Source organism: Nothobranchius furzeri, chromosome 18, assembly GCF_043380555.1.
Source record: "Nothobranchius furzeri strain GRZ-AD chromosome 18, NfurGRZ-RIMD1, whole genome shotgun sequence".
NCBI classification, from domain to species: Eukaryota; Metazoa; Chordata; class Actinopteri; order Cyprinodontiformes; family Nothobranchiidae; genus Nothobranchius; species Nothobranchius furzeri.
In genome coordinates this window covers 23,187,850-23,215,800 of record NC_091758.1, presented here as the reverse complement: position 1 = coordinate 23,215,800, position 27,951 = coordinate 23,187,850, and the positions used below count along the sequence as shown (strand labels likewise).

At 42.2% G+C, this 27,951-nt stretch overlaps 1 protein-coding gene across 3 annotated transcripts; it reads right to left on the bottom strand.

Moving 5' to 3' along the window:
* Positions 1-8: 8 nt before the first annotated feature.
* Positions 9-27,944, bottom strand: palm1b (paralemmin 1b). 3 transcript variants are annotated; one of them, XM_015969655.3, is made up of 6 exons: positions 27,733-27,944; positions 9,202-9,244; positions 6,158-6,238; positions 3,044-3,159; positions 1,652-1,719; positions 9-602 (listed from the first exon to the last, which is right to left on the bottom strand). In XM_015969655.3, the coding sequence occupies exons 2-6, from the start codon at positions 9,241-9,243 to the stop codon at positions 241-243; spliced, it is 669 nt and encodes a 222-aa protein (XP_015825141.1). In that variant the 5' UTR covers position 9,244; positions 27,733-27,944; the 3' UTR covers positions 9-240. The 3 variants fall into 3 exon arrangements, with proteins under 3 accessions (XP_015825141.1, XP_070403272.1, XP_070403271.1); XM_070547171.1 differs by lacking the exon at positions 27,733-27,944 and adding an exon at positions 27,460-27,557 and having other exon boundaries at positions 1,670-1,719; XM_070547170.1 differs by lacking the exon at positions 27,733-27,944 and adding an exon at positions 27,460-27,552.
* Between the last annotated feature and the right edge of the window lie 7 nt (positions 27,945-27,951).

The window sequence follows — 27,951 nt, the reverse complement described above, 5'->3', positions numbered from 1 at the left end:
TAGTAGGAAGTGTACTGATGAGTCTTTGTGGTTCTTGTTGCAGGAGCTCGGAGAGGCTCTCGTTGTTGGGGTAACGACTGTGTAACTGTACTTCTGCTCTGGTTGATCAGTCCTGACACACACCTCCACACAAACACAAAGTTACACACGGCACAGACTCATGCAACGGCACACCGCGCTGCACGAGCACAGGTGTGTATTCACTCATTCACAGTCTCACACACACAGATGACAAACAGCTCACATGACCGTGCAGCATTTGCAGGTCTGTTTCTTCTCATTTTCCTTCTCTTTCTCTTCACCTCCGTCGGCCTTCTCCTTCTCCGCCATGCTGCCGTTGGGAGGAGCCTGCTCTCCTGTGGCCGCGTCTCCCACTTTTCCCTCGCCGTCTTCAATCACCACAAACTCAGCCTTCACGTTGCCGTCCACCCCTTCCATCCCCAGGGCCGTGTGGGTCTCCTTCTCGTCCTCCACTGTCTTGTAACCCATGAAGACCAGAGTGACTGGGTTTTCTTCACTGGCTTGCTCCGGACTGGGACCCAGCAGCTTGGCTTCGACCCCTGTCACCTCCTTCTTAGGGGTCTGCACTACTCCATTCTCACCTACAGGGTGCACCAGAGCATCATGGAGAGATTATTTTAATAAAGATGGTGCTCAGGGAAAGGCAAAGAGAGACAAAGAAAGCAACACATTCTCACTCCCAGCGGTCCAAAAACAAACGCTTGGTCAGCCACCCTCCGCGTCAGACCCCTGACGCCAAAAGTGCCCTTTTTCGTTACTTATGTGCGAAAAGGGGTTTTTCCCTTTTCTGACTGCAGATCCCAATGCAGCGTAAAACTGACGCGATGGGATGTCCGCAGCCAGGGCACCAAACAAGCTCATTGTACCTCACCCTAACCTTATCCTCTTGTTATTTAACCTTCCCCTCACCCCTATCCTAACCTTAACCATCTTGCTAGCGAACACGTTAGTGATGTGTCGGTCGCTCTAAAAGCCGGCTCTCTGAAGTGAACGGAGGGAGCCGCCTCGTCATTGGTCGGGTTTGGACCGAGGCAACGCGAGGGGGAGGTTTCAACTACCACGGTGGAGGTTAAAAGTAGAGGGCATTTGTAACCTCCCCCTCGCCAGAGGGTATGTTCTAACCTTCCCCTTGGGTGGCAAATTCAGTCAGAATGCATGGGAAACAAACGCTTATCACAGTGAGAGTAACGTTTTAGGTGGCAAGAGGGTTAAGGTTAGGGTGAGGGGAAGGTTATAGATAGCAAAACGTTAAGGTTTAGATGCGGTTAAATGAGCTGGTTGGGTGCCGCATCAGCGGACATCCCATCGCATCAGTTTTACGCTGCATTGAGATCTGCAGTTAGAAAAGGAGAAAACCCCTTTTCGCACATAAGTACCGAAAAAGGGCACTTTTGGCTTCTGGGGTCTGACGCGGAGGGCGGCTGACCAAGCGTTTGTTTTTGATGCGCTGGGAGAGAGAACGTGTTGAAGAAAGAGAGGAATTACTGCTTTAATAACCTCCGGAAGAGACGGATAAGTTAATATTGCAAATGAAGAGACTATTTTTAGCTAACTTTCTCTTTATGTCACAGGTGCTCAGGCTGTGTTGCCGTGGTTTCCTGTTGTGATGACATGTTACCATGCATCTCACCATTTTCTTTGGCCACACCTTTATTGACAGGCACGCCTGTTTCCAGTTCTTCAATCTCTTGCTCCAGCCTGGTTCAAAACACAACAGCAGATTGTAAATCTGAGAGTGAAATCATAAAAAACATGAGCTTTAAATATGGTTTTTGTCAAATATGTCAACATACAGTACGTTTAATTGGATTTAAAGCAGAATCTAATTAATGTGTTTAACAACTTTATGGACTTTTTGTCGATGAGTTGGATTTTCTCACAGAAAAATTAAAAAATGTAACATTTCCTTGCTTACATTTTGACCCTTAACACTAAATTGATTCGAATTGTTGCTGCAAAACAAAACTTTGCAGTAACTTGAATAATTTGTGTCTTAAAGCAAAAATCCGGAGTTTCTCTCTGAGCACCAGTTAGAGGTGGAAAATCTGTGCTGTATCTTAAACCCCTCTCCCTGCTCCCGTGCTCTGAGCCATAGCACACATGCACACACAGATATTTTCTCTCCTATTATATAGAAGGGAGGAGGACTTTTTGTGGAAGAGGCAAGCAACTCAGAGCCACATCACTTCATATCGTATCATGAGTGGCCGAGTCAGCTGGAGACGTGGTCGAGATTTGGCAACAGTCCAGTGCAGCCAAATGAAACGGTCCCGGCAACGTCACTTGGTACCGCTTAGCCATTAGCAATGGCTTTTTCAAATTCAATGTAGAGCAGAGTTTTAAACCGAAGAGGGCCCAGTAATGACAGCTTTAGGCTGATTTTTTATTTTATTTTATACGATATACCAACATAATGACTAAAACGTGTCTACAGCACTATTAGACACTCTGTTTATACAGTTTATCAGCAAAGAACATTCATTTGGGATGGCTCGCTCATTACGGACTTACTTGTCCACAAGAAATATTGCCAGCTCTGCATCAGACTTCCGTAAACGTGTGCCCCTGCTCTGTGATTGACATCTGTACGTAAGTGGATGTCTAACGTTATTGGCTAATGCTGAACGTCGCTCAGTTCACATTGCATGGAGAGAGCGAGGGTGGGCTCAGAAAAAAAAGAAGTATTGTCTACATTATGTGACAGTACAGGGTCAGACTATCACTTTTATGTATTTTAAAAAAAATGTGCATATTCCCTGGAAGAGGGGAAACTCTGGATTGCTGCTTTAATTGGATATTTTAGGCATTTTTTTCATGTTTTTGTGACTTGTAGCACCTGAACAATCCACATAACTGCTACTCTGATTAGTCGTTAGCTCATCAGTCCAGCCAGAGGTAAACTCCATTTCGTTGAACTGAGGCCATTCAGGATTTTAACTACAACAGGTAAGGTAGTAATGGTTTATCACTTATCCACAGAAAACATGTCCAGAAGGCCAACATATCCCTTTAAAATGTTCACCTGAGGATGACTTGCTCCAGAAGTTTGGTCTTCATCTCGTCCTCCTGCAGACGCCTCTGTGTCTCCTCTTCTGCCGGAGCTCCGTCTAACAACCAGCGCTCTCTCAAGGCCTTTGACTGCAAACAAACAACAAACTTGGTCACAAGATTAGTTATTTCTGTTGCTTCTACCTCACTGGTGACTGATTTAAAAAAAAAAGATGCAATGCCTCTCTTACTTCTCTAGATGGCTCCACATGCTTTGTTAGATGTATGTGTGTGCTGCCATGAAATCATCTCATGTTAAACCTTTGACCTCTAGATTTTTAACATGACACTTTTAGCATCCTCATTAGCAGAACTTGGATTAGATAAGATACTTTTCCTAACAGGCTGTCGGTGCTCTTTTTGTTTTTAGCAGAGATTAGTCGACACATTGACAACCCTTCTGGTTAATCTGCTGTGTGTCTGCTGACTGCTGCCACTCAGGGCTTCGGACACACAAACCAACTGCTCCCAAACACTCTGTCAATTCAACACAACGTGGCACCAGGCCAGAGGATCGAGGCCGCCAGCACTGAACTTAAAACTCCACACCAATATATAATTCTCCTGTTATACTCAGCTGAGCACAAGACTGGAAATCCACATAGTTTACAGACACAAAACGGTTCATTAACTGCATCAAATATTTCATGGAGGAGTACTGAGATTACCGGAGTAAAGTTATAGATCACTGGGAATACTGATAGGGAATTGTTTATTATAGTAAAAACCTCCCAAACTAAGGTGAATTAGACAAGACAAAAACAGAACACACACACACACACACACACACACACACACACACACACACACACACACACACACACACGCACGCACGCACGCACGCACGCACGCACACACACACACACACACACACACATGTATGTTTATTCCAGAAATCATAATATATTCTTCTCTGGACTTCTTGTCCTCATAACCTCACGTGGATTAGCAAACATCAAAGCAAATACTTGGCATGCTTTGAGGTAAATATAACAGTGCCTCGCTCACAGCTGTTAGATCGTAGGAAAAGAAGAAAATAAAAAAAGAGAAACTAAAGTCTGCTTGGCCAAATGAAAATGTGCTTCAAAAAGCTTTTGTTTTCACAGGCTGGGTTGACAATCTGGGTCTGGGCTCAATGTGAATTCTTCTCCACTGATGCAACGTGAGTTTCAACAGAAAACTCCCCCTTTTATAGTATCCTCCCTCTCAGACATGACCCCTGCTCACTCGTCTCTCATGTGAGTCTTTATCCATCATAAAGTTCACGAACCTGAGCTTGGTTGTGAATGTTTAGGTGTGTATTTAGAAAAAAAAACCTGTTTGTTTGAGTTACCCTGCCTGCTGCTCTGTGGTGACGAACTTCAGACGCCCAGCTGCCCAGAGCCTTTACAGCACACACTCTCACGGTGTAATCCAACACTCGTCATCCCCCGCAGCCCCTCCAGCCCTGCGTGGTCTCCTGGGTACTGAATCTGAACCTGCTTTCCCTCCTCATCTCTCTCCACTCACTCACAGTCTCGGCACACCCTTTTACACTAATGCCTGACATCACTTTATGTGCTCACTCATGCGTGTGCGCGCGCACACACACACACACACACACACACACACACACACACACACACACACACACACACACACACACACACACACACACACACACACACACACACACCAGGCAGGTCGTAAAGCTGGACTGCTGAAGTTACGTCTGTCTCCATTGTTCTTTGGAGTAAAAGCTGCTAACGTAGCAGACAAAGGGCGGAACTGGGATTACACACACACACGCACGCACGCACGCACGCACGCACGCACGCACACACACACACACACACACACACACAAAATGAAGGGAGTAGCTCAGCAGAAAACAGCCTCCTTTCCAAACTCACTTAGCATTTAGCCATATCGTGTGTACTCTCGCGAGAAAACGTAATTTACTAAAAAGGGTCAGAAAAGCACTTTTTAATTTATTTTTCCAATACAAATTATTTTAATGGCCCCAGATAACTATAATATGATGTATATATCCACGTTAGTAACAGGTGATGGCTCCTTTAATTATAATGAATGACATCTGCTTTAGTGCTGAATTCATGTATTCGAACTAAACAGTTGTAACATGCTGCTGTGTGAAAGGAATACGTGGTGTGCACGTAGAGCATGATTGCACTTCCCCTCTGCGTGTTTGTGTGGATGCGTGTGTGAGGCAAAAGTGGGGTGCGGTGGGTGTACGAGCAGTTTCCTGTTGGTGGGAGTGGGACAAAAATCTGCTTCCTTTGTCAAAGCCCACCGCATTGTCCAGGGGCTTCTGTGTACTTTTACAAAGCAATGCATAAAAAATAAAAAAATAAAACACATGCACACGCAGAAACACATGCACAATGGTTTGAGCTGAAAATAGCTTTAACAAAAAAAAAAAAGTGGGAGCATGCTGAGGTAACAGAGCAGGTCACTGGAACTTTTACAAACACACACATGCTTCTGCACAGGCGCATACACGAGAAAACCTTTGCTCTTATCCCCGAGCTGCCGGACTGTCCGTGGCTGAAATAGCTTTGATAGTGCAGACACAATCGCTGACAATAGCCTTGGCTCTGATATGACGAGTGTGTATGCATGTGTGTGTGTGTAAACAGCATGTGGAGGAGCTGTCGGTGTTATCTACTGTCCATTCTGAACATTCCGTGACAGCAGCAGCAACAGCGGCAGTTTGGGAGGATCTCACCGTGTTGCACTGAAAGATGTGAGAGGAATTTCACGATGAGTTTTAACGCTGTGTGGGCGTACCACAGCGCTCACACTTGGAGCATGACTCCCAAAACACACACACAGCAAACCCGGCAGAATTTCTGCTATAAGTTCTGGCGCAGGGAGAGGCGTGAGGGGGTGCAGATGACATTCGTTATCAGAGGAGAGTTCGAGTGCATTTCACCCAAAGTCAAACTGCTGCGTTCTGTCATGAATCCCTGCTGTGTTCTGCTGCTAGAACATGACGCCCATTTGCAGGGAGTTCCTTAGATAGTGGGAAAATTATGCATTTGATTTAATAAAAAAAAATAAAAGATGCAAGTGAGCGTGCCATCACCTTCAGATGCTGGAGTTGTCGTCGATCATCGTCCAGCTGCCTCCTCTTGTTTTCAATCTCTGTCTGCTTCTTCCTTTTCTCCTATTTCCAAACACACACACACACACACACACACACACACACACACACACACACACACACACACACACACACACACACACACACACACACAAACACACGCACGCACACACACACACACACACACACACAAACACACGCACGCACGCACACACACACACACATGATTACTCACAATGCTACAAACATCACAGCAGAAACAAACAGAACAGAATCTACAGGTTTTTAGTGACGAGACGTAAACATCAACATGTACAAGTTTCAGAATGTGTGATAGAATTATTATTCATGTTTTCAATTATCATGTTTTATGCTTTTATTACAATTAAAGATAGTTTCATTTATGCTTTCATTACAATTAAAGAATGTTTCATTTGCCATGTTTTATGCTTAATGATTTTACCATTTAAATGCTTAAACAGTTGCTGTATTGTAAAATTCCCTCAAGAGACTTTAATGGTGTTAAAATCTGACCTAATGTGATCCAAGGATGACCTGAGGAGATCTGCTGTTCTGTCAATTGCTGACTCGTACAAACTGCTTGCTACTCATCGTGTGATTAGACACTGAAAGTTCTTCGTGTAATAATGAATGCTCTTTGTTTTAAACTTGTAACAATTTTGGACTGAGAGCTGTGTTTCCCCCCTCCCTTTAGATCAGCTCTCAGGCATGTAACCAGGGAAGCTCCAAATTTGTAATAAATAGAGGTGCTTGGATTTCAAAGGCCAGAATGGTTTGAGGAAGTGTCAGCTCAGTGGAGACTGGGTTGGTGCGACTTTATTCCATTCTCCTCGAGCTTAAACAGAATTCTGACTTTTGTGTCTCTTTCCTTGTACTGTGTTGTGGTGTCTTAGGTGCTTAAACCTGACAATGAGAGGCTATGCTTTAGAGGTTGAGGAGTTCTGCTCCTGAGCAGTGTTTAAACAAGTCAAAGTGTCAAACTGGACACTTAAATTTCATTTGATGAGTCACAGCCAAAGAGCCCAAAACAAGCATGCCTACAAACAAGAATGGACTCAGGCAGCTGATATCAACTGACCCTGCTGCTGACTGAGAATTTACAGTGAAATGATTGTTGTGAGCTGGTGTGTGATAGCAGAATTGTTATATAACAAGCTGTAATGATGCTTGACTGGAAAAACATGGACAAAATCTCCCAAATTTACTATGCTAAGATCATAAAGTTATACTATTTCCTGAATATTGAAAGCAAACCTGTTTAAAAACTTGTATCTCTGGCCCTGCCGGTACCCCCATTTATATTCGATACAAAGTAGTGAACAAATGATTCAACTAAAATCTGACAATTACTTCCCCTTACATTTTATTAAAAATCACTTTTAGTGAAAAGTTGGATGCTGCAGCTCTAGCAGCTCCCCTTGGAGACTGAAGGATAATGGAACTTAACTCAACAGTAACTTCACACAAGCAGAAGCAAAGAACATCACAATGCTACCTGAAACTTTGTTAGCTGTAGCGTTGTTGTGGAAAAATAACATGTGCCAAAAGCCAGAGGATTCCATGTTTTTCCTGTAGATATACATCTTAACATTAGCATTTTAGCACATTAAGCTAATGCAGGAAGTTTCTATGTGTTCTGCTTTATTTAGAAGCCAGAATTTCTGAGCTCCAAGTCTGAAAAGTTAGAAATGGAGTTCTGATCAGCCTCAACCTCAAAAACCAACATGGCTACCTCACACACATTTTAATAACTGTAGAGATCATTGAAAACCTTTTTCAGTTCTGTCTTTTTGTATCAGCCTCACACAAACAGTAATGTCCATTCATCTTTAGTTAGTATGTCGCTGCAGTGTTTCAGACTAAAGCGCTGCAAAAAGTATTTGCCCCTCTTCTACTTATAGAAATTACATGACATATTATACTCTTTACACTTTTATGCACATTTCAATATCAGAAAAAGATAACACAAGTACATCTACATGCAATATTCAAATGAAGATTTCCTTTACTGTTAGAAAAAACATTCAAACCAACCTTAGCTGAGGTGAAAAGGCAATTAAAAGGTCTGTTTAAGGTCAGATATTCTCCCTCATGTCCGTGTGTTTGCTTGGAAGGCTTTTCAACTTCAGCAAATGAAATCACATTTGAAAACTGCCATTTGTATTGTAGTGGAAGGGGACAAACAACTTTCCACACTACTGTGCATAGATTTAGGCTTTTAGTCTTATGACCAATACGCACAATTAGAAAGTCTTTGTGGCTCTCTGACTTGCAACTGGAACATGATTCAGGTGGTTCTGACCCTTCTCAGATGTGAGCTCTGACTTGAGGTAAATGGGACGCAGCATTTGAAAAGTAGCTACTTTCAACCCCAATGAGCCAAAGCTTCAAAAGCAAGGCAATGCCTGCTCATGATTTCCTTACTGATTTCTTCTCCATGTGGCTGGCATTTACACAAGAATGCATTTTTAGTATGAACTAGTTGGTGTGGCGATGAGAATGCTGCTTTAATACTAACAATTAGATACCACAGTGGCATTCTGCTAGAGTTAGTCACAATTTTGCATTCATCATTGGTCCTAAAATATTAAAAACATTATTATGCCAATGTTATTACTATTAGATATCATTGTGGAATGTGTCTACAGCTGTAAAGTGATTTCTCCCCAAAACAGCTCAATAAAATGTTTTCTAGGATGTTTGACCACAGAGCTCTGAATGGACAGAATCAAACGGATGTTGCAGTGGAGTGGGATACCAACGAGACAGACAGAAAAAGGAGGCTCCATTAGCTGCCGATGCTTGCTAATGGGTAGAGGAGATGGGTTTTAAAAGTCATTAAGACATGCTATCAGACCTTGACATGCAGCAATGACTTGTTGTTTCTACAGCCATCAGTGTGCCCTGATGTGCACTCTGAGAGTGAGGAACTACCAGACTGTGTGTGTGTGTGTGTGTGTGTGTGTGTGTGTGTGTGTGTGTGTGTGTGTGTGTAAACAGCTTACAGCGATGACCTGGAGTCTCTCCTCTTGTGACACCTCAGCCATCCTGATAAAAGAAAGACAAGAGACGGATTTAGCGGCAGATAGCTACAACCACACATTAACTCTGAACTTTACATCCAGTGATGAACGACTTTGTTTAAACATAGAATTTGTTCTTCCAGCCATTTACTTTCCTTACTGACTGAGGTTAAATATCTGTCTGTTTGGCACCAATTTGGTGTCTCTTTCCTGTCAAGGCGAGTCAGTGTACGCAATGCTAATGTGTAAGCTGGGCTCTGCTGGAGATTCCTGCTCTAATGGGTTCCAGACGATAGATCCAGGATGGAGGATGGACAGGAGCAGGATTTAAAGCCAGAGGGGAAAGAATGTGCTGCTCACTATGGGACACAGCAAAATCTAGTCATCATTCACCCAAATCAGACAGGAAGTCTTTAGTGGATAGCTAATATTTAATAGTCAAAGTAATAAACAATAAAGGATCAAATATTAGTTTAATGTAAAAGCAGCTATTTAAGAGGACTGTTAAACATTCGGGTCCCCCACTTACTTCTCCATATGAGCTGTGTCTGCTTAGAGTAGAAACATGCAAAGCCCGCCTATATTTAACCCCCTCCAAACATGAGATTTACCATCAGCCAAAAATATCCGTTGACATTTCTTTAGTTACCAACAAGACAAGTTGTATTTTTCTAAGTAGACTGTAGTTTAAAAATTCTATTTAATCCCCAACTACAGAGTTATAAGCTTTTTATCTATTTTTAATTGAAAGAAATGCAATTTTTACATCCATTTTAGTCACCTACCTAATACAACAAACAAGTGACAGCTACACAATTTCACAAAGAATAACCAAAACATGAACATCAAACAAATATAACCTGCACTGATGTGATGTTATAAACTTCCAATATTAACAAATTGCTTTGTTTAACCAAATGCAAAACTCACAAAAAATGGTTATTTAAGTTTTAATTTAGCACAAATTAATTTAAATTTAAAGTAGATCTGCACTATTGTTGAAATTATCATCGTCAGACATGACAAATCCAATATTATCCATCGTCATGCACCTTCCATGTGCTGCTGTAGGTATTCACGGGAGTGGAGGTTTGCCAAACACATGTTATGGGCAAACAGTGTGTGTTGCAATATTACAAACATTGATTGCTGAATGTTTGTTATTTAGTGCAGCCCCGGTATAAGGTTACCTGAAAATCTGAGTGCAGAGGGGAAATCAATGCAGCCGAATGATGAGATGAAGCATTATGAAGTTTTAATTCACTGACCTGGTGTCAAATTATCAACAGTCTTCTCTCTTATTGGAGTCTTATGTTGCTATTGGTAAAGCCTCTAATGTCACTTTGAGAAAATGATCAAATATGGTTCTAAAGACAGACTGATGATTATTTGAAATCAAGTGTTGCTTTTGCATCACAACAACAATCATTTCTTGAAGTTAGTTCAAACCAAAGTCTTGTTCAAAAGAGCAACAGCCATAAATGACTCCCTCGCCCAACTAAATCCTCCCTAGTTCAAGTAAATTGTGGTGAAATGGTGTCACTATTCCTGACGAGGGCTCCTGCTGTCACTGTGTGAATTAGCTGGCATCAATTCCCAACAAACTACTCACAGAGCACAAGTTACGAGGGGTGAAAACATACTGTGTCAACAGCTCTTATGCCACCCCAGCTGTAAAACGGCCCTTCTGGTTTCCTCCATAAAACACAACCACTGAACATCAGACACACATTATGGAGGGACAGTGTACACGGTGCTGTTCCTGACACCTCTGCACAAAAGCATTCAAGGGATTTTAACTTCTTCCATCTTTACCCATCACATGGAGAAAAAAGAAACCACAATCATCTGATGACCCCTCAAGCACCCACATAAACAGACACGTTATACTTTCGAGATGCATTCTTCCGTTTCAGTTTTTTCCGTTCCGACACAAACTGGAATGTAAAAAGACATGTGAGTAAGACATGTGAACGGGCTCTGGGTAAAATGAGGTTTGCTATGCTAGATAGCGCTGCAAAAGTACAAAATATAATGCAGCTAAGAGAATGAAATAAGAAATATCTGAACAAATTGTTCTGGACAGGCTGAACAACCTGAACAACCTGAGATCATGGAAAAATGCAGTGTTTGCACCAGGGTGGTGTCAAGTGGTCGGGATGAGAGTCAGCTTCTTCACGTCTAAGATTGTGGTCCCTAACTGGAAAAAGACAAAATCCTCAATCTAAGTGAGTCCTTGCCTCAAGTATCTTGCGGCTCTTTTAACAAGTGATGTTAGGATTCAAGGGGAGACGGACCAATGGACAAATGGAGCTCCATCTGCAGTGATGAGGGTGCTCTTCTTGGAGGTAAGCTCTCAATTTGCAGGTCTGTCTTCATTTCAGTCCTCACCTATGGCCGTGTAATTTGGATCATAAGAGAGAGAACGGGAATCTAGATGCACACAGCTGAAATGAGCTTCTTCAGAAGGGTTGCCAACCTCAGCCATGGAGATTAGGCAAGGAGCTCCTCTGAGGTAGTCAGGCATGATTACAATGCTTAACTTGGGAGGTCTTTTTTGGGCAGACTATAGTGCAGACCCAGAACACACTGGAGGGATTTTATATCTGCTCTGGCCCAGAAGGAGATAAGTCACTAGGGTGAGAGATGCTTGGCCTTCCCATCAGTTACCTTAGCAACTCAGCATTAGACAAGCAGCAGAAATTAGGTGCAAAGATTGATGGATATGGTGCACAGCACATTTCAGCTGGACATGAATGTGTCCATAATGTTGTAGCAAGTTCTAGTTTTTATTTGAAAGTCATCAATAACACCTACACGGTCCAGCCTCTCAGTCAAAAATCAAATCAGTTACAAAATACTCACAACTTTGACATTCCTTGACCCTTGGGGTACAGATTTCCCATCATGCAATTCCACTCAAAACCCAATGTGCCATTTCTCTAAAATCAATGCAATACAGATAATAGATGTACTAGAAAACTGGATCCATCTCGCTTTAAAACTGTCGGTTTATGTCCTGCTGCTTCACTGACAAGCCATGGACACAGAGGGAGAATGGGCAGCTACAGAAACACAGATGGACATCTCTGGGACACAAATCAGGGGGTAATTACATTCATGACAACAAAGGGAAAATATCAAGGGAGGCAGGAAATCACTCAGGCAGGGTACAGTGACATACTGATGAAGATAAATGTAAAAAATTCAATAAAAACACTTAAGACAGAAACATGAAGGGAAGTGATCTTAACCAGGTACATGGTGTTCAGGTGCGTGGCAGAGTCAAGTCAGAGAAACAAACTCCTGACAATCCGCTGTAGTCTTTCCAGGAACACAATAATTTATTGCGTCTCTTTTTTTCTTACCGTAGTTTGCTCAAGTTCCCCTGGCACCAGCCGCCACTCTATAACCTGCATTAAAGTGATCAGCATGATGCTAATAAAGATAAAAGAATGACATATTCTAGTCATCTTAGAATGGAGATGTTAAACTGGCATCAAATCAAAGAAGCAAATTCAATTTCCTCTCTTTTCTTGTCTACTGCTGCAGGATGCAGCTCACCAGCATCAGCGGCAGCTTCTTAAACGTTGTTCATGTTGCTCTTAAAAGACAGAAAGCTCTTAAATCTGCTCAGCAGCATAATCTGAAACATGTTTTTCATTATTAAAGCAAAACAGTCTGGGAATGAAAAGAGTCAGCACATACATGCGAAGGTAACGCATGACCAAACACTGATCATCCATCTTTGTTTCATGCATAATCTGCCTGTTGTTGTGTATTATAATACATTTTCTGTGTTACAAAAACATTTTTATGGAAGCACCCCGACTTACATGAAAATACTCAACAAGACAGGTTGTTTCAAAACGTCTCTTTATCAAAGGAAGAAACTCAATGCAAGAATTGATCTAATAAAAGAATGGATGACTCAGAAATGAACGATCTACTGATGCTGATGAGCACTGAAAGCAGAGCTATCATCGAATCATCTGTAGGACACTTTCTGTCAGAAAGATAGAGAACAGACAGAGTGTGTTTAAGGACTGTTTCTGCCCGGACCATTTGAGACGTAACACACTCGAAGCCTGATCACAGCGGTGTGTTCATGAACAGATGAACCCTCAAGGTATGGCCTGTTCTGTTAGCATATCTTTGCAGTGATTTGGTGATTTGTTTACAGAGAGATGACCAGTAATGTTATTGATCACAATGCATTCTGGGAAAATTGGAGCCACGCTTATAACTAGCCTTTCTAATAGGTATAACTAAAAAAAAAAGTGCACACTTCCCTTTGTGTTATGTATAATGTTCATGTATGTAAATATATAACTCACCCAAATGCCCATAATGCATTGTCCTGATTAATAAATAGTGGTTTTGCAGTACAGCCCATTCTCTTGTATACCTGTTGGCATAAGGAAACTAATCCTGATTTCACACTGAAAGCATCAGCGGCGCGGAACTGCACTGCTTCAAATAAAACCATTAAAGTCTATGGACTGTTAAAAACCAGCAGCGAAGCAGCACTTTCCAGGTGCATCCCAGAAGCGGCACGCCGCGCCGCTAGAGATAGGATCGGGTTCTATTTTTGCCACGAGCCGCTTCTGGGATGCGTCAATATCCGCAGTTAACATAAGAGACAGGAAATTACACACTGTTTCAGTGTAAAATCCCTGATGCAATTTCATATGTATGAAGCTTAAGTGTGACCTAACAACTTATTTATTCACAGCATCGTTTCAGAAGTGCAGTGGTGTGTTTTTCATGGCTTTAATCCTGACAGAAGAACATAATCTATGACCTCAAACAGCGATGTAAAACATGATTTCCTTCTTTTTGGTTTAATAGCGGATTGCATAAACAAACCATGACCTGAAGTCTCGAGGGATCTTGTAAGTCCAGCGAAGAGCACAGCTAAAATGCATTGCCGCTGCCGAGACCCCCCCCCCCCCCTGCGAAAAGGACCGCTTTGAAGTTTGCGAATAAACCGTTCCACTGCCGTTTTGTGCCGCTGATGCTTCCAGTGTGAAACCAGTGTAATGCTGTGACTATTTACCATTGCCTTGTATTACCATAATATGGTACACTACCAATAGCAAAACTGCACAAACTGATTCATAAATGTAATTTAACTTTAATGTTTTTCTATTTTTCCTTTAGGGGCAACACATTCTCACACCCAAGGCGTCAAAATATGACTCGTGTGACCAAGCCTCAATATATGACGATTCGGGACGCCCCAGCGCGTCAGGAGACGATGATCAGGGACACGCTGGTTCACGTGGCTCCGCTGGCGTCACTGTTTGACGTGCGCGGTCACACGGACATTATTCAGCTATTTAACCTTCCCCTCACCCCAATCCTAACCTTAAGGTCCATAACTGTGACCTTAAGGTTAGGATTGGGGTGAGGGGAAGGTTAAGTAGTTCACAAGTGGTTCTAATGTCTGTCTCAGCACCAGCGTCGGATACCGACGCTCTGGGACGCTGCGTCAGCTGTTTGTCCCTGATCGTCGTGTCCTGACGTGCTGGGGAGTCCCGAATCGTCATATGTTGAGGCTTGGTCACACGCGTAATACTTTGACGCCTTGGGTGTGAGAATGTGTTGTTAGGGTAGTTTTTATACTGGGAAAATGTGTGACTGCAATAATCACTTATTTACAGAACATTCCAGTATGAAATGTATGTAAATTGTGGTCAAATCACAATTTTACATGAAAAAAACAAACATGTTTACCACCCCTAGTTTCTGCAGAATGTCGATTTTTGTTTAGTTGCTGTCAAATTTTTGGAGTCATCAATGAGCCAACTTTACAATTAGAAATGTAGTCTTTCATCACAATAAACGCAGGCGCTGAGTTGCTCACTTAAAGACCTGGAAAATATACTGCTAAAAATAGTCCAATTCATGTGCTTTTTAGAGATAATTTATGCTATTCCTCTCTGTATTAAACACCCTGACACTTGTAATGTATACTTATACAATGTTGTATTCTGAAATGGAAAATCCAGGTTAGATAATAGCCACTCCCAAGTAAAGCAGATTCCTTCAAAACAATGCAAGTAATCTTAGGACAAATGTACAATAACAACCACAAATATGTGATCTGTTCTGATCTGCACCTGACTTACTCAAGCACGAACACTGAGAATTATAAACTAAAACGTCAAATCAAAGTTCATAAACTGACTGATAGCCAATTAGCCCTCATTTCGATTAAATGGAAGTCTGACAGCTACTGTGAGATGTTTGCAATGAAGCTGTAGACATGGAAGAGACAAGCAGCCACACATAAAGACAAGACGCGAGGCAGACTGATACGTTCTTTTATGGTTATGCCTTTGATTGTCATGTGGCAGCTGCATTTCACTGAAATGTAGCAACAATCAAAGCAGAAAATGGCTCTGACTGGTTTCAATTACAGAACGCAGGCATGTGCTCTCAGAACAATTTCCTTGAAGTCATTCCTGCCTTTTGAGACGCAAGTGTGTTCACTCAGATGTTAATTCATAACAGCAAGGACCTTTTTTCGCTGATATTGAGTCGTCATTAATAAAACTCCCCAGTAGACTCTTGAACACACTTAAAATTCAAACAGCTGTGAAGAAATCAGCTGAAAGCTGAAAACAGAAAAAAAAGGGTTTAGAAAAATTCACAGACATGACATAAAAGACGATAGAAATCTATAAAATGCTTCCTCTACAGATGACGACTCTTAAATTTAACGATCAAGACTCGACGTTAGAAAAAAACTGAGTTTGGAAGAGGAAGCTAATTCAAAATCCACTTAACTCCCACTGAGTTAAAGTGGCTAGTTTTTTTCCTCATCGTGCACAGCTTCCTCCCTTCAGGCCGAAAGAGCCCACGGACAAAAGTATTGCTGCCTTTCTATTCAGACCCAGTTTTTGTCCCTCAGCTCACGCACACAAATACACACACCGTGACCTCTCCACTGTAACACATGCAGCTCTGAAGCACAACGCACATTGTGCCAAACATAAACACCACAGTGCCAATAAGAACCTAAAGAAGTCCGCCAAGGACACACGACACACGTTAGTATTCCAGGGTCAAGGGGTAAATCCTTCTTTTCCTCTTTAGGTCAGTAATAAATAACAGCTTTGCCGTTACAGAAGACAGGGCCGCATCATGTCAAGAGCACAAATGAAGCACTGTTCAGCATCCACATGGTGAGGGCAAATAAGAAGCCACATGCAGAATGAGAAATGCGGGGGGTGGGTGCAACCAAGAGCCATTCTGACATCTCGCTGTGCCGACTGACATCCTCCCCAGGACAATACGAGTCCCGTGATTTTGTTCTTGTACTAAATTTGTAGAAGATCCCACAAATTCCTCAACTGTTTCTCCCCTTCTCAGCAAAAAGTCTAAATGTATCTTTACATGTCCTGTTAGTTTTACTTGCTTTGGGATGAAGTCAAAATGTACTTTAACGTCCTAAATTCAAACAGCCATCCCCGGTAACCGGTCGAATGTGACGTTTTTAGATGTTTCAATGACTCAATATGGGTCTTAACTGCTGTTTCACAGCATGAAGTAAAGTAAAGGCTTGAGTTTTATGGCTAAGGATTGATGCATCACTCTGGCAACGTAGAAAAATTTAATAAAAAAAACAGTTCCTAATGTGAGACTAATGCGACCACAGGGTCTCATTTAAGCACTCTTGTTCTCACTCCACCTGAGATGTGTTGTCAGGAGCCTATGGCGTCACAAATGTGTGCAGCGGGAGCCCTTTAATTTGTCTTGTGCAGTTCTTTTACTCCAATCCAGAGAACACAGCAAGCAATTATAAATTATGTTCATCTGTTGTAAGGATTTATGCTGCCTGTAAGTCTATAGTGAGACTAAATAAAATTACAGCAAAAAATAAAATGTTACTGAACATTTCTCTGGTTCTTTCAAAAGATGTGATGCTTTTAAATGTTGGATAGTGGTTTGTTTTGGAGCAGCTTCTACTACAGAGGAATGAGAAGCATGTTGGTGCTTATACCTGGAGATAGCAGCACATAACATAATTACAGGCTATCCAAGGGGCTCAAACTGGACTTCTTTGGTTTATTGAAGATGTTTCACTTCTCATCCAAGGAGCTTGTCAATTCTGATGGGAATATGGGAGGGTCAAGCTTATAAACTGTAGATGTCTATAGTTGCTTAATGAGCAGAAACTACCTATGAATACCCCTCCTCCCCACCGCTTGATGAGTCATCAGCCTTTGTTGTGTGGGAGTTGTTGAAGTGATTGGATGCAGGAAGGAGTGACCTAGACTGAAACGGTTTGAGAATAAGATCCAGAGCTGCATCATAGGTGCTGGAAAGGTGAAACCTGAGAACAGAGGAGGATGACTCAGGTTTCACCTTTCCACCTCAACATGGGAGTCAATGGAAACGTGCTCTTTTCTGGAGCCAGCCCCTAGTGGATGAGAGGGTAACTGCATTTTTTGTCACTTCTATGTTGATTTCAGTTTTGTCAGGTGGAGTTTTTTGTCCCTCAGTATAGACTCAACCAAGTAGCCCACGTCCCTTAACCTAGCCTAAAAATGAACCTGAAAATGGAGAGGGGCCTGGAAATGAATGAATCAAATTGGGTGCAGCCCCACCCTGTGTCGAGTCTACACATTTCAGGATTCTCCTGAGTTTGGAAAACTCCAAATCTCAGCAGAATTCATCTTGCTGCACGAGGTTAGGTTGAACTAAGATTTTTGAGACTATACAGTACAAGCATGTTTGACCAAAGGGTCTAACCGCCACACATACGGACACGTATTCCTATAGCCTGATTTATACTCCTCCATCAGCTCGAGTGCAGAGTCTCGCATTGACCCAGATGTTTTCCTTTCAGACTTCTCTGTTTCCTGGGGAGTGTTCCAAAGCAATTCTCTGCCAGGACAACAGAGGGTGTAGCGTGTTTCTGGGGTATCCCACCACCATTGCAATCATGTCTCTAGCCAACAATAATGTTTTCATATTGCATTTGTGTGTTTCAGAGACCTTTCAACACAGACAAATTAGTCCCACATTCTCCTCCACCTCTTCATGCAGTCGCCACCTCCAAACCCACCTTTCCCATAATTTCCTTCTACAGATTAAAAGTTTGCTGGGTAACTTTGCACTTCTTCAGTCATGGCTGTATAAATGTTCATATCATCGAATTTCTTCCATGAGAACTTCTCCAATCTGTTCAGTGTCTGCCGCTGGATATCTTCGGCACCTTTTTTAACAGGAAATGTTGATTCTGTTGACGAACTTAAAAGGAAGCGGCATCCTGACCAATCACATGCTTGCAGTCTCCGTTGCTTTCGACAAAAAGTCACATTTTTCCCTCAAACGTCATTCTATTTGCAACGATGAACCACAACACTGCAGAGATTTTGAGTCACAGCCTTTGCCTGTTATTTCTCATATATCTGATATCCAGGGACTGCTTGCTGAGTCTACAGCTCATGTGACATTATATTGATTTGTGTTCTGATTATAGATGCTGCATGAAGATCAGAACGCGTGTTTAGGCTGTAAACGTAGAAATACAAAGTGTGCAGGACCTTTAGTGCCACTGAAAGATGGGAAACAATGTGTTTGCAACAATGGGGTCCTTCAATACCTGAATCTTGAGAGAAAGTAACGAGTTAAGCTACTTGGAGGTTTGTTAATGCAACTGCATTGCTTTAGGAGGCAATCATGACATCTATTACTTCCTGTAGACCTTCTGATTGTAACTTGGTTTAGCATAAAATATTAATTTCTTCACAACAAAGCCATTTATGTCCTGACTTAAGAAAAACAACTGATTTACCAGAATACTGGATTTGCTAAAACAGGCGCGTCTGGTCTTCAATCAGCCAAAAAGAGCACACGCCACCCCTCTGTTCATTGAGCTCCACTGGCTACCGCTAGCAGCACGCATCAAATTCAAATTGCTAACACTTGCATACAAAGTCCGAGATGGTACGGCTCCCATCTACCTGAATCCTCTTGTAAAGGCTTACGTCTCGGCCCGGCCGCTCCGGTCATCACAGGATCGTCGGCTAGCAGTGCCTACACCATGCTCAGGAAAATCCAGACTCTTCTCATGCATTGTTCCACAAATGTGGAATGACCAACCAAGCACAACCAGAACAGGGGCTTCCTTTTCAATTTTCAAGAAACTCCTGAAGACCCTGCTCTTCAGAGAGCATCTTCTTAACTAGCACCCTCCCTGCACCCGTCCCCCTCTCTACTGTCCACTCCTTGTTCCCTCCTCTCCATGACTGATGTCAAGTTGTTGTTGTTATTGTTGTTGTTAGCCTCAAGGGCAACGTGCCGATTATCACTTGTAAGTCGCTTTGGACAAAAGTGTCTGCTAAATACATAAACATAAACATATGTATTCCTTTTACTATGTTCCAAAGTGCCATTAACATCTGTCTCCAAAGATTCAACACTTGAAGGTTTTCTAAGCAGTCTGCATCAAACATGAACGAGTAAGGACTTATTGAATTTTAACAACATTATCACCAGCATGACCTGCTGACAGTATAGCTTTTACCTATACAATCGTTTTCCATAGGGGGCTGTCTTTAACATCCAGTGTGCTCTCTGCCTCTCAGGTCTGTCAGCAACTTCTAAATATCCGGAAGCCGGTGGTCTTGCATTACCGACGCTAACTCAGGAACCATTAGGCCTAATAGGTGCCGTCCCTTATGGCAAGGTCCCAATCCTCACTTAAGGCTCTCAAGACAGTGAGCAATTGTTTATACTAAGCTTGTTTGTCTAATGCATACCTGACAAATCTCTTCTGATATTATCAAACTTAAAAATCACAAAAATTTATTCATTGTGTATTTTTACACACAATGTGTGTATTCAATTTTTAGGCTCCTTTCCTGTATAATTACCTAACTCGCCAGGGCTGGGAGTCCTTATGGGAACCAATGCTTGGTCCTAATGGAATGTCATTTTTGGGTTAGGCTACAGAAATGAGTGGAAATCAATAAAATGTCCCAATTTAGACTACAAATGTGTGTGTGTGTGTGTGTGTGTGTGTGTGTGTGTGTGTGTGTGTGTGTGTGTGTGTGTTAGTAAATGAGTTCAGGACATCTACAGTATAAAGAAAATAGATGACCCGTTCTCTGCTGCTCATCAATAGTGCTTTTGATAGTCTTTGCAACAACTGTGATGATCGTCATATGAGAGAGGGGTGTGCGCGTGTGCAAAGACAAAAGACTCTCTCTGTCCCTCTAACACACACACACACACACACACACACACACACACACACACACACACACACAAATAATGCACAAACAGTCTGCTGAGAACGCTTCCATCTGAGATTAAAACGATTTACTGGCTTTAAATGACAGTTAATCAGAAGACAGATGATCTACAGGGAGGGGAGTCAAAAAAACAACAACCAAATCCTCTCCTGCCTTATCTGTCATGACAATGCAGCAAGTGGAGTGGGGGTGGTTGGGGGTTGTAATGAGAGACAGAATGAGAAAGTGAGAAAAAGTGACTATCTAAGGAACCAGAGATTATTAGAAAGTGAGCAAAAGTACATGGCGACAAAAACGACGGGGTGTAACACTATTAATATCTCACGTCTCTAACATCTGCACCGATGTTACTCCTCGTCACTTTGCCTTCTGAGCAAGATTTCACTTAGTTTTGTGCTCCACAAGATGAAAACTTTCAGGGCTTTTGTAATGCACTCCATTCATCCTTCACTTTTAGATCTGGGTTTCTAACCACTGCATAAATGATTTCTAAATGAAAGAACAATGTCCATCACTCTGTGGCTGAGTAAAAATGTATGAGTCTGTGTGTTCAGGGCCTTTTGTACTCAAGTCATGCTTTATGTTCTAACAATCACAATGATGAGGTTTTAACATGTTTCCCTAGAGGTGTTACCGGCAGTCCCAAGATAAAAGTGTATTCACTAAAATATGTTCAACAACACGGCGAAACTACACAACACGTGAACCAGTTTCATACACAAAGTTTTCCCAGTCAAACGGGACATCCAGGAAAATGTGACTTTGGGGTAAACAAACATGGTGAAGGTGGAGAAGACAGCGTGCTTCCGTCACCTCTCTTTCTGATTGGCTGTACATTAGATTCAACAGGCTGCATGCTCATTTCCCCTCAACACTGCACAGAGACAATTCAGCATTGACATCCTGGACACTTTTAAAAAACAGCTAAAGACCATTTTATCTAAAGCTGCTTCTACCTAAATCTTTAATTTTCTTATTTTTAACTCAAATTTGCAATCATCTTTCATCTGTTTATGAAATGACATTATTTATTATGATGTTAATCTATTTCTGTTTTGAGATCATTAGGATTTTATGACTTTATGTTTTATTTTGTTTTGATCTATGTGAAGCACTTTGTGATTCGATGTGTGTGATGAGTGCTACGTGAATACAGTTTACTTACTTGTAGAAGTCTTTAAAACTGAAAGAATTGAATCTTGAAATACAATTTTTGCACAGATGCTTTCTTACTGTTAGAAATCTCGACGAGCAGGTAGATCTGAGAGTGCAGGACTAAAGCTCCATATTTGGCATTTTTTCTCTACTCTTTAAGAAGATGATTCATGAGATGCGTCCACTTCCTCATCCCATTGTGAATGGCCGTGTATACACTTCCACTGTTATAAAAAACACATCAGTCGTTTGTTCAAACTTGCTGATGTTGCATTGTTTGTGAAGCAATCATCTTTTACTATAGTGTTTTCATACTTCTATGTTTGATATAGTTGCACATTTCTGCACTTCTTGGCCTTTTTCTGTGACTTTCTCTCGTTATTTTCTTTCTTCCTCCATCACACAGAATGTAGCGCCGGAATGGCATCTGAGACTCATAAATGTCCCCGTCACACTCATGATCACTGAGCGGTAGGCTGTCACTTGATTTAAAAGAAGCATTAAATAGAATAATACTCCTTTGGGAAGTTTTGTCAGTTGATTCACTTGATGAATCCCTAGACATAATGCCTTCACCACCACCGATTGTTTTAAAGTGAAGCAATGATATTCCATCCTTCTGCCACGTTGTATTTCTGTAAGGCTTCACTGTCGGGGTGTAAGGCTGGAATTCTCACCTATACGCCCCCGTATAGATAACTCATGGTGCTATTTAAGCATCAAGTAACTACTACAGCTCAGATTTGAACATTGGTGACAGTACAGGATCTGCTCGGGTGCAAGATTGGCTCGGGGTCATTCGACTGCCGATGACGTCAAAGTACGGCAAACCCACTCGGACAAAATACACTACACATCTATACTGTTGGAAAGAATTTAGCAGTTTCGTTATTAAAATAATGTTTCTTACGACATAAGTTTGTGTTTATAATGTATTTGTAAAATAAAACACTAGATTTTATTCATAATGTTGAACTCCTCTTTGAGCACATCCCTTGAAGAATCATTGGTATTAGCAACACCTGTGAAATTGTATTTGCAGGAAAGAAGTGTGTCCCATTTATTGAAGTATTTTGTGTTTAGAGTTTTTGACGTCTTGTCCATGCGTAGTTCAGTTACGCTCATAGCTGCTAGCCAAAACTCTGGAGTTAATAGTTTTCTGGCTTTACTAAAATACCTGTCTGTACTTATTTGATTGATGGTAGTTTTACTTTCTATTAGACTCCAAATGTAATCATTTGGCATGTTTCTAATTCATAATTTGTAAGAATGTAATCGATGATATTAGCATTAGCATTCCTATGGGTTTTTCCATGTATGTTTGTCAGGTTTCGTGGCAGAGCTGAAGCGTAGCGGAGATGGTCTGTGGCCCAGACGCGGAGTGGTGGCAGTAGACAGCGTGGTTAGATCCTTAGGTTGGGTTTGAGGGCTGGTAAGCCTGAGAACTCGATTCAAAGTCTGGTAGGAACGATGACTGAGTAATGAATGAACGTCGGCAATTCCGTTTATAGTGTCGGCGTGATGACGTCGGCAGGCCACGTTGGTGGCGAGAAAGCTGGGAAATGGAGTTAGCTGGAGGAGTTCGTGACAATATTAGCATTGCGCTAACCACTCGCTGCCAAATTGCAGCCTTTGCAATTAGAAAATCTCCTTTTGTCACATCGCAATTTAATTGCACATGCAGTTAATCGTTCAGCCCTAAGATACATGCAGCTCTATGCTAAAAGTGTATTTTCAAAGAGGTAATGATGAATTTCTTTGTAAAAGTTGTCCATCTTTCCAACAGAAAAATTTGCCTGGACCAACGAAACGTGATAACATCGTGATTACGTAACTTCCGTAAGGTTCATGTTCAGCCAATCAGCTACTTTGACGTCATCGGCAGTCGAAGGACCCAGAGCCGATCTTACACCTGAGCAGATCCTGTACCGACATCGGCAGTATTGTATTAACAGTATTAATCAACAGGCGCCAACTCCTGGTAAAAATGATCTGAGATGTATTTTAGTTTTATTTTGTTAACATGGAGCAGGACTGGACTTTTGCTTTGACTTCATGTTGCAGGCTCTATCCAAACGTGTTTGTCATTGTCTAGTTGTGAGAGCTGCAAACTTTTTTTCAGTTTCTTCCAAAAACAGCTAGCCTGGAGAGCCATCCCACATATGGTTTGTAAATGGCCTGTTTTTCATATAGCGTCTTCTAGGGTTCTATACCCCCCAACGAGCTTTACAACACAAGTCATTCACCCATGCACTCACACACACTCACACACAGATGGTGATAAACTACATCATAGCTACAGCTGCCCTGGGACACAGTGACAAATGCGAGACTGCTGAGTACTGGCACCCCTGGTCCCTCCGACCACCAACAGCAGGCAATATGGTTTAAGTGTCTTGCTCAAGGACACAACAACTTCAACATATGGGGCTTGAACCTACAACCCTCTGGTTACTGAGCGGGCACTTAACTCCTCTGGCATTGTTGGCCAATATATATGTATTTAGTCTGGCCATGACTCGTAGACAGAGCTCAGTGGGACTGTCTTTCAACCTGTCTCTACAGGTAATTGGACAGCACTAGGACCGGTCATAGCAATGAACAATCTGACTTATTCATAGCAACGGAAATCAGTTCAGCAGTCCAGCACACACCGCCAGAGAAATAGAAGTACCCCAATCTGCTCATGTCTCAGAGAAAACCCAAGTCTAAATCATCCAAAGTTGATGCCAAAGCCATTTCGAACAAGCACCAGTCTCGGTCATAGCTCTGAGGGCCTTGATATACTTGCTGTTTAACCTTGCGTTGGTGCAGGCAGCAGGCAGCGTCTTTGTTCACGTACTTGTTGCTGCACAGCACTGTACTGCACGTAGCACTGGGGTGTTCCACTAGGGGGAAGCACTAGACTACTCAGACCGGACATAGAGCCGGGTTTGCAGGTACAACCAAAACAAATATGGCGTCAATAGAAGTGATCAGTAACTGGTTAATTTTGAGTTCACGACAGAAAAAGAGAAAGCAGCGGTGTCAAAGATGACCTCCAAACCAGAGACGGAGCCACCATTTTGAGTATGTCACTCGTTTTGTTGACTTCACCTACTGTTTACTCGTATATTGCAGCGTTCGGAAGTGTTGCGTTAATTTCGGGGGAAACGGTGCTTCAAATCAACGCAAGTAACGCGCGGCAGCCATTTTAAACACGAGTTTGTGTCGTAAAACAGCAACTATGTCACGGCCCTAACAGTGCTAAGCTCACTCAACATCTCTCTGCAAACATAGAGTGCTGTGATTAGCCCAGCTCAAACTTAACCAAGTTCATTGCCATCTCACCTCACTCTTTTACCAACAGCGCATGAAAATGAAAGAGTGACCTTACCGGTTCATTTATTCAACCTACATTGATAAAAGTTGATCTATTTATATACCATGCCTGCCATGCTCAGACACAATCATGAGGCACACACACAGAATCCATCGATGTCTTTCACTCATTCATTCTGTTTTGCTGCTGCCAGCGCCGCATGCAGAGGTGGACATGTGGCTCCCTATGGTCATGATGCCAGATGATGATTGGGTGAACAAGACAAGCGCTGTCAGCTCCACTGAGAGTTGCTGACAAAACACAGAGCGTTTAACCGGATATAGACCGCTGAGCAAGAACACAGACAGGCTGAGACCTCGCTCGTGCAATAAACTAACAGAAAAGATGAGAAACGGAAGCAAGGGCAGGCTGGTTATTGTCATTAGGACAGAAAATGTCATTTTGACTATGGTTGTTAAAAAATGTGTTTATGCTCTCACGTCAGAGCATTTGGACCCACAAATTCACTCAAACTTTGGTGATGGGTAATTTTGAAAAGAGCCACGTCAAACTTTTTCAGTCTCTTTTTCCGCCAAAAAATGTGAGATGTGCTTGTTTTTGTGATTTATCTCACAGAATAATATATTCATAATTAAAAAGAAAAAAATGTTGTTGTTTTTTACTTATTCCCAATTAACTGGAACATTATAACTCTGGAAGTAAAAGATCTGTTATTGCTAGTGTTACTTAGCACATAGCAATAATCCATAATGTAGTTTTTCCCCAGAAATGGTGCATTCACAGATCAGAAAAAAAAAATAGACTTTTGGGTTTTAGATTAGCCAATCATTGATTAGGCCAATCATGCTCAAGACATGCCAATTACAATTACCAGATGATTTGTTTGGTGAACATCTCAGCTTGATATTCTTTTTTATTTATTTTTTTGTATTTTATTTTATTTTTTTAAATTTCACATTATGATCTAAAACATTCTAAGGAATACAACAAAAAGGAAATAATTTAGTAGAATAAAACCTCAGCATTTGTGCCAGATATTAGCTAATTGACCCCTACTTCAGACCGGAAGCATCAGCGACGCGGAACAGCAGCGGAATGTCCCTGCTTCAGATAGAATCCTTTATAGCTTATGGGGTGCTTGTATGTGATTTCATATCTATGTAGATTATGTCTATACATGTGACCTCAAGGTTTATTTACTCCCTGCATTGTTCGAGAAGTGCAGCAGTGCGTTTTTCATGGCTTTAATCCTGGCAGTAGAGAGGAACCACACATATAACATCAAACAGCGATATCAAACATGATTTCGTGATTTTGAAGTCTCGAGGGATTTTGTGGGGCGAGGAGTCCAGCGAGGAGCATGCTGAGACTTTCACTGGCGTGCAACAAAGCTCGTGAGTAAACCATTCCGCTGCCGTTCCGCGATGCCGATACCTCCTGTGTGGAGTAGGGGTAAAGTTCATTTTAAGACCCCACAGTTGTTGCTTCACAAACCCGAAACACAAATCAGGGAAACAAGCAGGTTTCTCAAAATATTTTAGGATTATAAAAAAAGTTGATCACAGCAGTGTTCAAAGCATGGCCTGCGGACCTTTTATGGCCCCAGGAGTGATTTTGTGTGGCCCACAATCCCTTTTAAAAAAGTTTTTTTATTTGAGGTTGTTAACATAGATTGTTCTATTTCAGATCTTATGGTGACACTTTATTAATTAAAACCTGGTTAAAGAAAGGATGGATTCAGAAAATGCACTGGGTGTGTTCTGTTTACGGGTTGCTTTGTACTTGCTGGATTGTCAACAAAGATGAAGAAACCCAAGAGAAAAACATAAAGTCCAAACAACAAGCACACACACACACACACACACACACACACACACACACACACACACACACACACACACACACACACACACACACACTTTGTCTGATTACTCATACCTGCTGAGATAAAACAGTTCCAAAAAACAATAAGCTTAATGGAGCTGATTGTTCTGCTCAGAGTCAGGAAGTACATACAGATGCAGAACACACACACACACACACACACACACACACACACACACACACACACACACACACACACACACACACACACACACACACAGCTTCACTGTGTTGAAGATGCTGCAGCAGAGTAAATTCCGGACAGGACTATGTAATAGCAAAGGTTTATCAGCTCATGTGCGCCATGTTAGTGAGCTGCCCATCACACACACACACACACACACACACACACACACACACACACACACACACACACACACACACACACACACACACACACACACACACACACACACACTCCTGTCTCCTCTCCTCCACAGTCTGTAACCAGTCAGCATCTCTGGCGCCACTGGAAATTTACCAGCAAAGCTAAAAAGAGACACAAATAGAAACAATCCCCTGGCAATGCGGATCAATAGTACACGATAGGCCCACCATGTTCGGGTAAACATGCCTTCCTGTTACACCTGTCGTGTCTAAACGCACCAAAACATTCTAACGATGACGCTGCTCTCCCCCCGAACCACACCGAGTGTGGTGTTTATCCTCTGAAGGATGCTGCTCCTCTTGCAGCAAACCTACGGGAACCACTCTACTCGGTTAGAACCGCCAGTATTTGTTATAATTAGTCCCTGATGTCTTCCATCCCTCCGTCCTGTCCGGAGGAAAAGGATGCTGCACGGCAAATACCCAAAACAGGTCACTCAGGAGAACACAGACACGCTAGAAATAAAACACCTCCCAAAAATCACGACTCACTCAGATCCCTTGTTTTGCTTCCCGATGCAGACGTCCTCCTCACGCCTTTCTGGAATTCAGAGCACCCTAACACCCCTTCTTCCTCTCCTCCACCTCCTCGCACCCCCCCCTTGTTTTCCTGCTACAACTGAGATGCGGCTGGCCGCTCGCGCGTCAATTAAAAGGCCTCCTCGCGAGCGACTAGCGGCGCGCGGTAGGACTCGGCCCCTCTGGTGTAAA